Source organism: Halichoeres trimaculatus, unplaced genomic scaffold (assembly GCF_033239565.1).
Source record: "Halichoeres trimaculatus isolate MK-OKI-2021-1 unplaced genomic scaffold, fHalTri1.1 fHalTri1_scaffold_20, whole genome shotgun sequence".
Classification (NCBI taxonomy): Eukaryota; Metazoa; Chordata; class Actinopteri; order Labriformes; family Labridae; genus Halichoeres; species Halichoeres trimaculatus.
The window spans coordinates 22,073,078-22,084,100 of NW_027437198.1; the positions used below are offsets into that span (position 1 = coordinate 22,073,078).

An 11,023-nucleotide genomic window follows, 5' to 3' on the forward strand; every position below is an offset into this window, starting at 1 on the left:
AAGCTACAATGACAAAATTGGTGTCAAAGTGTAAATTTTGAGGGTCAAGGAATCCAATAAAATGGGTTTCCAGTTAAAAAAACTAACTGTACTTTCCGTACCATAAAAACTGGGGGGTACATATGCACATTCCACTTTAAAAATGTGTCATAAAAGAGAATTTACTTATCTTTTACTTCAAAAACTTGAAAAAAAAATGTATTTAAGCAGTGGAGCTACTTCTGTACATTACATTTGTCCAAAGTAGCATGAGATTTCATCCAGTTAGGAGGAGCCTAGGCAGATCCGATGCTACAAAAACATATTTTATCTACACCAGCCTGTAACAGCTGCTGTTGTCAGAGGTGCCAAGTTAACACTTAAAGATCCATATAACTTTGTCATTGAACAGAAAATATTTTCAAACGTTAAATAACTGCTAATCTAGTTATCAGCTAGTTTCATTACAACTAGCTATCTAGTAGCCAGTTAGCCTTCTTATAACTAGCTACCTAGTAACCTCCGATTTAAGAATATGTTTCCAAATCAGAAACGAACTTATTTAGTTCAAAACATGTCTTCTGTCCTAATCACTTATTTCACTACCAGTATAAAGTGTAAGGGGGTGATTTTATCTTACAAACTCGCCAGTTTTGAAGGATATTAAGATCGCGAGCTCGCCCAATCAGAGGCACAGCTGAGCTCACGTGACTAACGGGCGCCCTATAGTTGTGCTCGAAGCTCCCGTCACTTCCTGTATGGCTGCGATAGCTTAATTGCTTTAAAATGACGTCGGGAAGACTTCCATTACGTCCAATTATCCAATCTATGATTATAACCAGGGGCGTAGCTACAATTAGGCAAACACAGGCAGTTGCCTGGGGTCCTAAGATTCCCAGGTGCCCCCAAAGCATCTCTTAAAAACTGATTTATGAAGTTCTCTTCAATTGAAAGCATTTCTTTTTTCTAAATCTTACTTCACATGCTTCAAAATACATCAAAAGGCTTAATCTTTGATGATGGTTTTGGGTACTCCCCCTCCCTTCTTATTCAATGGGCTATTCCATGTTACAACACATCTGAAAATTTGATTCAGGAAGAAAGTGGTAAAAAAAAAAAAAAACACACACTATTTTCCCCCCATTTTTTTCTTATTTTCAACCAAGTCGGAAAAAAAAAAATCTTGCTCTGAGATCTGAGATAAACATATAAGACTTTTAGGATTTAATGACTTTATCTAGCCCAGGAAATAGGACAATTTTCTCAAAATCAATTCTTTGAGTTTGTGATAAAAATTGTACAAAATCTCTCTTTTGGATACATAACTCACTGGACAGGGGGTCAAATAGAAATACATTAACTTTAAAATAATAGTACCAAAAAGTATGGTAACTGTAAATATCACCTCTTTCAGTCAATTTTTTTTCCAGTTTTATGTTGTGCTTGATATTTACATATTTTCTTCTTTAAATAATTTTTTTTTTTTTTGCAATATTCACCTATTGTAATGTTTTTCACTTCATACTTTCTTTTTTGTTACTGTTACTCTGTAAATTCCCCACTGTGGGACAAATAAGCTGTCAATTGACCATAAAAGATTTCAAATCCAGGACAAAGTGGACTAAATTATGTTTTCACTTTTTTCAAAATCAAACTGAAGCACAGAACTTGAGGAAAATGCATTTAGTTGCGTTAAGTTACCATGTACAAGATTAGCACTGTCTCATGCCTTGATTCTCAGAAAAAGACAGCCCAGACCCAGGGAAGGCCAGTCTAGCTCTGAGGAAGATGAGTTACAAGGACATGGAGGGCCCCACTGACTGGGTTTGCCTTGGGCCCCTAAACCACTAAATACGCCCCTGATTATAACTAGCTACAAATCAGTAAGCGTCACTATAATTTGATATGTAGGTACCAGTTAGCTTCCTTATAACTATCTATCTTTGTACCAGTTAGCTTCTTTATAAATAGCCATCTAGTAACCAGTTAGCTCCATTGTAACTAGCTAGCTAGTAACTAGATAGACTCATTATTATTAAAGCAAACACATAGCTTTAATATTGCTAGCTAGTTGGGTGACTAGCACCACTAATGTCCCATAAACTCAGGTAGATCCCCCAATTTTCATGACTGTCAGTTTGAATGATGAAGGATCTAGTGTTTTCTCAATCTGTAAGGTGAAGCATGAACTCAAGTCACAGCATTCCATTATAGCTTATCTGAAATAAAAGATGAAGTTGATTTAACACATGAGATAGGTGAGTATTAGCTAACAAATTCAGAAAAGTAAAAAATCTGTCAAATAATGAAGCCAACCCCACTTTATCCTTGAGCATCTGAGAATAAAAACATCATTGTTGAAACATTTATTTTATCTGACAGAGAAACAAGAACAAAAACGTTAAGTGTGCTAGCACAGTGTAGACCTGATTCATCATGTAATAGATGGATCCCTGAAACAGATCATACGCCTGCAGCTTCAGATGCATGCCATCGAGCTGGCAGAGAGCTTTGTGAGTCACTCTCTGCCTGCATTAAAGACCAATCAGCACTGAGATACATGCTTCAAATGGTTTCAAAGCCAGTGCTTATTTTCTTCCTTTGTATGAATTATTTGGCTTCATAACTGTTTCTATAAATAGAAAATAAATGGCAATAGTTAAATCATGTCCACACCAGCACATTTAGTAAAAACACACCAAACTTTTCTCAACACGGGAACAAAACTTCTATTCAGAGACAAAGGCATTTCATCCAGCTTCATCCAACATTTGGCCGTTTCACTCAGCTTCCAAACAGAATCCACTGCTAATTACTCACATCATTAATCACACAGCTGCAGGCAGCAGACAGACTTCATACAGTACAGTTAATAAAGACAGATGCTGTGCAGTCACTGTTTTCAGTGCGGGGGTCGCAGTAGCTGTTATATTTGACATATGGACATGACAGGTGTTTTCCTCTAACACGCTAAAGGCGGGAGACTCACAAGCTGTTATAATTTCAATCTGCTTGAAGATTAAAACCAAAAAAACAGAAAACAAAGCAGAAGATTTGATTTACTGCCCTGAATGAGGAGTTTGATCCTGAAGCACAGCTGTGATGAACTCACCACCCTCTACATGCTGATGGAGATCACTCTGCCATGTCAACAGGAACACGTGTGCTCATTTGTGAGTCTTCCTGCCTTTGCTTGAGTTCATGTCACTCTTGGTTTTCTGCAGACGGGAGAAGATCTCCTTAAACAGCGCCTTGTACTCAGGTGTGTTCTGGCTCAGCCGTTTGTCCACCTGCTCCACCTGCTTGCTGATCCCCTCCAGTGCCTCAGGTGTGGAGGGGGTTTGAGGAGGCGTAGGAGGGGCGGCGACAGCCCCAGATGTAGAAGGCCCTGCAGATCCCATGCTGTAGTCCTTCACAGAGGGGTCTCTGGAGACCGGCCTGGATGTCTGCACCCCAGCGTGGCACAGGCTCTCCTCGTGACGCCGGCACTTCCCCAGCAGCTCCTCGTACTTCTCCAGCAGGGCGTGGTACTGCTCGTCCACCTCCCTCAGGATGGACATACCACGTTTCCGCGCTCCGTTGGCGTGGAGGGCGTAGCTGCCCTGACGCCTGCCTGAAGCATCGCGAGCATTCAGAGCTGTGTCACTGCAGCTTTTCCTCACCGGGCCACCCTGTTGTCCCCCAGCCTCGCCCTCACCCCCCTCCTCAAACCCAGCACTGTCCTCTGGGGTGTCCATCTCTGGACCGTTGTTGAGCAGAGTCTCCAGACCTTCCTCCATGCCACCGACCAAACACATCCTGGACTTCCTGAGCTGCTGCATCTCCTGCAGCTCCGCCTCCAGCTCCTGGACCCTCAGCTGGCAGTTCTCCGCTCCCAGCAGTCGCTGCTCCAGTCGCTCAAACTCCTGCAGCACGCCTGCACACTCCCGCTCCGCTCCCTCCCTCTTGGAGCGCTCTGTGGCCATGGCTGCTCGCAGGGAGGACACAATGTCCCTCAGACGCTCATTCTCCTCATCCACAGGTTGACTGTCAGCCAGGTCCACGCTCCCTGGGTTGGCCAGCAAGAAGCCGTCTTCATACCTGGAGCCAAAAAAGGAGAGACTCAGTGACAGCGTTCAGTAGAGTTTACTGTAAGGATTCAGTTTGGACTTAGGCTGCAATGACCAAGCAATAAAATCCTAAAAAATATGTTTTATTATCAATGTGTCAGGCGACTATTGCATCCCTCAGATAGTTTAACAGGAGCGAAGTAATGAAATAGGTGAAATGAAGGAGGTGGAAACAAAGGTTAGGCTTCAGACTTCTTCAGTTTGTGGGTATTTTACATCAGGTAGAGCTAGAAAGTGTTAAAAACAAACTGCATCGAGTATCCAGAGCGGCAGGGGAGCACCACTGAGATGAAACTACACCTCAGTAGGAGAAGGAGGGGGATTAATAAAGATATAAGTCAACGTTGGAAATTTTTGGTGTGTTGCTGTGAACTCTCTGTCCTGTTTGAAGTCAATGAGGAGTTCATGAAACCAACGTTAGCTTCAGCTGCAGTACAGAGGTTCACGCTCTCATCAGACCTTCTCTATGGCATGCATGTGCATGCGTATCCTTTGACAATCACCCAATCACATGCATGCTCTCTGATACAGGCCTCTGTTATAGGTTTCAGGCATAACTGATGGGCCCATAATACGAAAGAAACTGGGGCCACTAAAACAAAAATAAGTCCCTTTTTTTGTTTTTACAATATTTTTCCAAAAAAAAAGTCACAATTAAGAGATTTAAGTAAAAAAAAAATTAAATTTTCATCCAATTTTTTATTTTTTACAATATCTTTCTAAGAAAAAATAAAAATTCTGAGATGTAAGTCAAAATAAAAAAAAACATCATTTTTTTTTCAATATTTTTCTGAGAAAAAAGTTAAAATTCTGAGATTTAAGTCAAAATTAAAAGAAAAAGAAGCATCCATTTAAAAAAAAAAAAAGTCAGTTAAGAGATTAAATTTAAAATTCTTAGAAAAAAAAACAGAATTATAATTTTTCCCATAAAAATAGTAATTCAATAATTGGAGGGTTTTTTTATGCCAGTTGCCCCTATCCTTTTACTGTTAACCATTTTTTTTAATTAAATCTAAAACCCAATCTATAAGAGTAAGTGTGTATTCTAAATTCTCTTAAAGAATGTCTGAGTGATGACATTTGAGTATAACTAATAGTAATTTAATGTAATCAAACTAGTTAAGTGTATTTCAAAAACTGGTCAACAAGTATTTAAGAATAATATCTCAGTGATGAGTTAAAATCAGACAGATTTTCAAGTTCAGGACTCTTTCCACTACTGCACATGGAATTATGTCTAATGTTATATATTTAATGAACATGTCTTATCTGTGGATGGTCTTTGTGTTGCTGACCTTTATGTAAGTCCTAGTTATAAATCATAACAAAAATGACACATTATTTAATCTGATATTATTCATACTCATACTGTCTTCCCTCATTTTCTCCCTCATTCCAGAAAACATCAACAAACCCTGAGACAGGAAACACGTTACAGCAAGCAGCAGTCCCAAACAAGAGCCAGCTGAAAAATAACCTGTTAGTGCACTTTTTACACAGTTTTCACAGTAAATTATTTTTGTCTTTTGTTGACTGTACTTTGTCTCTTTTTGGGCTTCCTGTCTGTAACTTTATGTTTTTGCTGCTGCCTGTCTTGGCCAAGTCTCCATGGAAAAGAGGTTTTGATCTCAATGGGACCAACGTGGTTAAATAAATGTTAAATAAATAAAAAAACTGTAAAAATATTTTTGATTAAATGGAAAAAAAGAAGAAAGGTGTATGTTTAAAAAATAATGATCAGATTAACTGATTATCAAAATAATCTTTAGTGGATTATGAAAGCAGCTAGAATCAGCTGGATTACAGTAAATCAGGAACATCTGGTGACCTTGGTGCGGTGCAGAGCTCTTTGAGGCAGGGGAAGGAGTGGACAGTCTTACGACGCTCCTTTTTCTCCCTGCGCACCCTCAGCTCCTCCAGCGTCCGCAGCTCCTCCACCCGAGCCGTCAGACTGTCCACCTGACCCTGCAGGTTCTCCATGGTGCCCATTAACCTGTGAGCACACACACACAACCACACACACGAGGATAAGTTATTAAGGTGAATAAGCTCTGCTTTGCTCCGCATACCACTCCTCTAAATCCACAGCTAGTTACTGTTACATGAGGAATGCAATGGAGCGTATTATGAGAACAGAGGCAGCTATTTAGAGTTAGTTTAACCTCCACAACAGTTAAACAGTTTGTAAAGAATCTAAATCCCCGATTATGATTATGGAAAATGCTAAAAAAACAAAAGCAGTGAGTGCTGACTCGGTTTTCATCATTCCTGCAGGGATCCTGCTCACAGAGTCACAGAGTCAGAGGATGTGATGTAGGAGCTGCTGCTCACCTGTCTATTTTCTGCTGCGAGGCCTTGCTCTCCAGCACCAGTTTCTCGTTGGTGATCTCCAGCTCTCTGGCCGTCACATCCAGCTGCTCATACACCTTTGCATGCTGCTCGTTCATCTCCCTCAACATCTCCAGCTGCTTGGATAAATACTGCAGCAGAGACAAGGTCCACATGAAAATTAGACTCAGCTCATGCAGGGTGTTACAGTCGGTGTTTCTGCACAGTTTCAGCACACGCTTACCTCTATCTCTTGCACTTGCTCCTCATTGTTGATGTACATCTGCTGCAGGGAGTCCTCCAGCTCCTTGTTGCGTTCCAGGAGAGTCTTGCCGAGCTCGGCTGCCAGGTGTAGGTCTGATGGGAGCCAGGTAATGAGAACAGAACAACAGCTCAGCTTGAAAGTTGAAACATTACATTATTCATCTCCCCTGATGAGAAACTGCCTACATGAGCTGGGGACAAGGTGGACTGTGCTGCTGGCTTGGCAGAGTAAAAACCCAAGATGGTAGATCACAGGAGGAGTGGAACACAAAGAGTTTGAAAAACATTTAATGTCTGTTGTTTGGTGGTTGTTCTCTTGGTGTGTCCTTGATTCATCTTTACTGTCTTTGAGAGTATTATTGTAACTTCAATTGTTTCGCATCATTAGATCCAATCATGTCTTATCATATCATGGCCAATCATATGGAAATGAATCTCAACCCGAAGTATTGTTTCACCTGGTGACCTATCGCGACATATCATATGGTATCATGATGTATTATGCCATGCTTTACTGTATCTTACTGTACCACATCATAACTTATCACGCAATGTCTTATCATATCATACTGCCACATATCTTAAAGTGTTTTAACACATCATATTGTATCATACCGATTCTTATAATTATATCATATTGCAAAGTATCATCTCGTAACGTATCATATCGTAACGTATCATATCGTAACGTATCATATCGTAACGTATCATATCGTAACGTATCATATCGTAATGTATCATATCATAACGTTTCATATCGTAACGTATCATATCGTAACGTATCATATCGTAACGTATCATATCATAACGTTTCATATCGTAACGTATCATATCGTAACGTATCATATCGTAACGTATCATATCATACCGTATCATATTGCAATGTATCATATTGCAACGTATCATATCATAACGTATCATATCATAAAATGTATCATATCATACCGTATCATATTGCAACGTATTATATCATAACGTATCATTCATATCATATCGTATCATATTGTATCATATCATATCATATCGTATCATATTGCAAAGTATCATATCGTAACGTATCATATCACAACGTATTATATCCTAACATATCATATCCTAACGTATCATATAGTTACATATCATATCATATACCATATCATATCATATAGTTTTATATCATAACAAATCATATTATATTGCATCATATCGTATCATTTATCATTCTATATTACATCATAACATATTATACCATTTCATATCAAATTGTAACATATCGTATCATTGCATAAAGTATGGTCACATACTCCATCATATTCTCAACCACGCCACCTGTCTGTCTCTGAAATTGATTTTAAAGCAAAAAGCAACCATATTGAAAGTGGGGTGGGGTTTGCGTCTCCACACCAACAGCTGTAGGGTGCCCATTAGTCACATGAGTCGAGCTGTGCCTCTGATTGAGCAAACTTGCAATCTTAAGATCCTCCAAATTTCCGAGTTAGAAAAAAATTCACCTTTCAAACAATTTGTACGACAAATTAGTGATCTAAGTGGGAGACGTTTTCTGCAGGCTGTAAAATTAAAACATATCATATTGTAAAATATCAAATCCATCATATCATATCTTGCTATGTCTTATTGTTTAATATAGTATCGTACGATGTCTAATGGTCAGGAAATGAGTATGGTAACATGTCATGTTGTCTTGTTTCATCCCATATCATGACTCATTCTTAGGAGCTGAATCATATCATGCTTTTTTCACAGTCACTTGTCACTATACTATCAACATGAAGACAGTGTTGATCAGCACAGGGTGTGAGAAATGACAGGAACAAACACACACACACACCTGTAAGTGTCAGACAGATTAGATTTAGATGTTTAGGACTGTGAACTAACGTGCCCATCTGCAGCAGGCCTCTTCCTGTTTTCAGGACTGTAAGTAACAGCATCAGAAGCTGAGTGTGTTCTCCTGCCCTGACACATTTGCATCTTCTGCAGAGCTGATAATGAGCTGAGTGATAGTGTGTGAGCAGAGCGCACAGTGAGCGTTCACCCCCCTCGAGGTCTGAATCAGTCACAGCTCTGTTTCTGCTCCCAGGGGCAGGCACGTGCCGAGTATTAGTTATGTAATTCTACAATTATGCACACGGATGAGAGGTTTTTGTTGAGGAAACACCGAACAGTGGACGGACATGGAGGCCTGTCACGTGAATCAGTGCATCTTTATTTCCCCTTACATCACCACATGTGTACATCTGAGTGTGTGTTTCTGACTCTGCTCATGCTCCCCTGTGATGCTCACTGATGCGTGAATCTCAACACAGGCCACCCAGATGAGGCTGCAACATGACATCACCACGCTTCGCCATCTGTTCACATCATACTGAAAACACAGGACCCAAAATCTCAGGGATGGCGTTGGAGAAGTTGCATAACAGCATCAATTTGTCATGAGCAGGATGTTACTTTGGCAATTATTCCTTCACATCTGACCCCAAAGCTTTGAATCCAGACTAAGGAGGTCTGGTCTGGGGCTCCCTAATCAGATCATCCAGGGGCTTAATGACTGAATGATGCTCAGATGTGAAGCAGACAGCGCTGCAGCACCTGGCGCTCTCTCTGGTCTCTATGAATGCTGCGATGATGAGACATAAAGCTGCTTTAGCTCTCTGGGTCAGCAGGTAATCAGGGGATGGGGTGATGCTGAGGCCAGCGCTGCAGAGAGACACACACAGCCCTCCTGTGAGGGTTTGACTGTCAGAGGAGCAGAGGATGCTGGGAGCTGAAACAGAAGCAACACTCACCCAGTCAGACAGGAGGAGGTCTATTCTGGGAAACACCACTGACAACATCACAGTAATTGGCAGAGGAGGGAAGCAGCAGCAAAGGGCAGATACAGAGACAGTGCACTCAGGCCTGAAGTACGTTTTATATTGGATGCAACCTCCTCCTTCATTCCCATCCTCCTCCTCCAAGAATTTATAGATCCCATTATCCAGGCCTGGACTGCATGAGTGTCAATGAGGCATTGTTAAATGGTGTGATCCACCCACTCCACTGACACACACACATACACACACAAACACACACACTGGCACGCGTATAAAAATCATGTGTCACCTTGCTCCAGGTCTCTCTGGTCGTACCAAGGCTCCTCTTCCTCCGTGACAAACTCCTCCATCCTGCCCGCACGAAGCATCGAAGCTGACCAACTTCTTCTCCACCGGCGTTGGTGTGATCTGCTAATTCACCGACGGCTCGGCCCGGAAGTGACAACAAACAACAGCGGGCACAGCCTCCCTAAAGAGTAACCCTTTGGAGCAGTTTCTTACGCGCAAAATCCCGGCGGTGCACCTGCGCCTTGGAGCATCTCAGAAAACAAAAGGAGCCGAATCAGAGCAGGAGACGCTGGGCCGTGAATCAGGGTGTCAACCGGCTCAGAGGTGATGCTTCAGGGTGTTCCGTGCTGGTCTCCTCAGTCTTGGATGTGCAGCAGGGCCCTGCAGACGCAGGTTGTCCGCCCGCTGCCGCTCAGAGCCTGAACGCTTCTGCTGCTGCTGCTGCTGCGTTCACGTGCTGTCGGAAACTCAGAGTGATGAGGGAGACTTGAAATTATTGGTCCTGCTCCTGCAGCACTGCCTCTAGCGGGGTGTTTGTGATCTGTCAGTTAAACACCTCCATCAGTCCTAAAAGATACACTTACAAACACAGTTTTTAGCTACAGGATACAAAGAGGAAGAGTAATACGAGCAGTTTATCTGTGGGTCACATGGAGCATCCAGCCTTAGATAGAAATTAGGAAATAAACCTTTAGCTACAAACACCTTTTATTCCCAAATCCTCGTATTAGCTGTATTGTATTAGCTGTATTGTATTAGTGTCTCAAATTAAGTAAATCAGAATAATCTTTCAAGTGAAACGTGAAAATAATAGTAGCTGATATCTTGTTTAGAGTGATAAACTATTAATCTATTTAAAAATATCGAATGGATTTAAAGGTATTTTTTAATCTTCTTCTTCTTCTTTTTTAATAATTATGTTAACTTTTTTTCGGATTTATTGATTCATTTATTTTTTAGGGCTCCTGAAGCGAACATCTGGTCACGTGACTTAAATTAACAAAACAAAAATCAGTCTTCTAAACAAGCCAAGTCAAGCTATACTGAAATTTTTGTCGCTGTTTGCTGGTTTTATGTACTTTATCGTGTTCTGATGGCAGGACACTGGAAGTTACGAAGAGCCGCTGAACGCATCACACTATGCAGGTGACGTCACCGCTTCTTTAACAGCGTCCCCGGCGCCGACGTCTCCTCCTGAAGCTGCTCCGAGTTTAATATCTCCATATGAATGGACGAAGAGAC

The 11,023-nt window shown here is 41.2% G+C and overlaps 1 protein-coding gene across 1 annotated transcript; it reads right to left on the reverse strand.

Annotated features, from left to right (window-relative positions):
* Positions 1-1,901: 1,901 nt before the first annotated feature.
* cdr2l (cerebellar degeneration-related protein 2-like) lies at positions 1,902-10,238 on the reverse strand. The gene is made up of 5 exons (XM_074697564.1): positions 9,783-10,238; positions 6,661-6,773; positions 6,420-6,568; positions 5,917-6,081; positions 1,902-4,059 (listed from the first exon to the last, which is right to left on the reverse strand). The coding sequence occupies exons 1-5, from the start codon at positions 9,859-9,861 to the stop codon at positions 3,147-3,149; spliced, it is 1,419 nt and encodes a 472-aa protein (XP_074553665.1). The 5' UTR covers positions 9,862-10,238; the 3' UTR covers positions 1,902-3,146.
* Between the last annotated feature and the right edge of the window lie 785 nt (positions 10,239-11,023).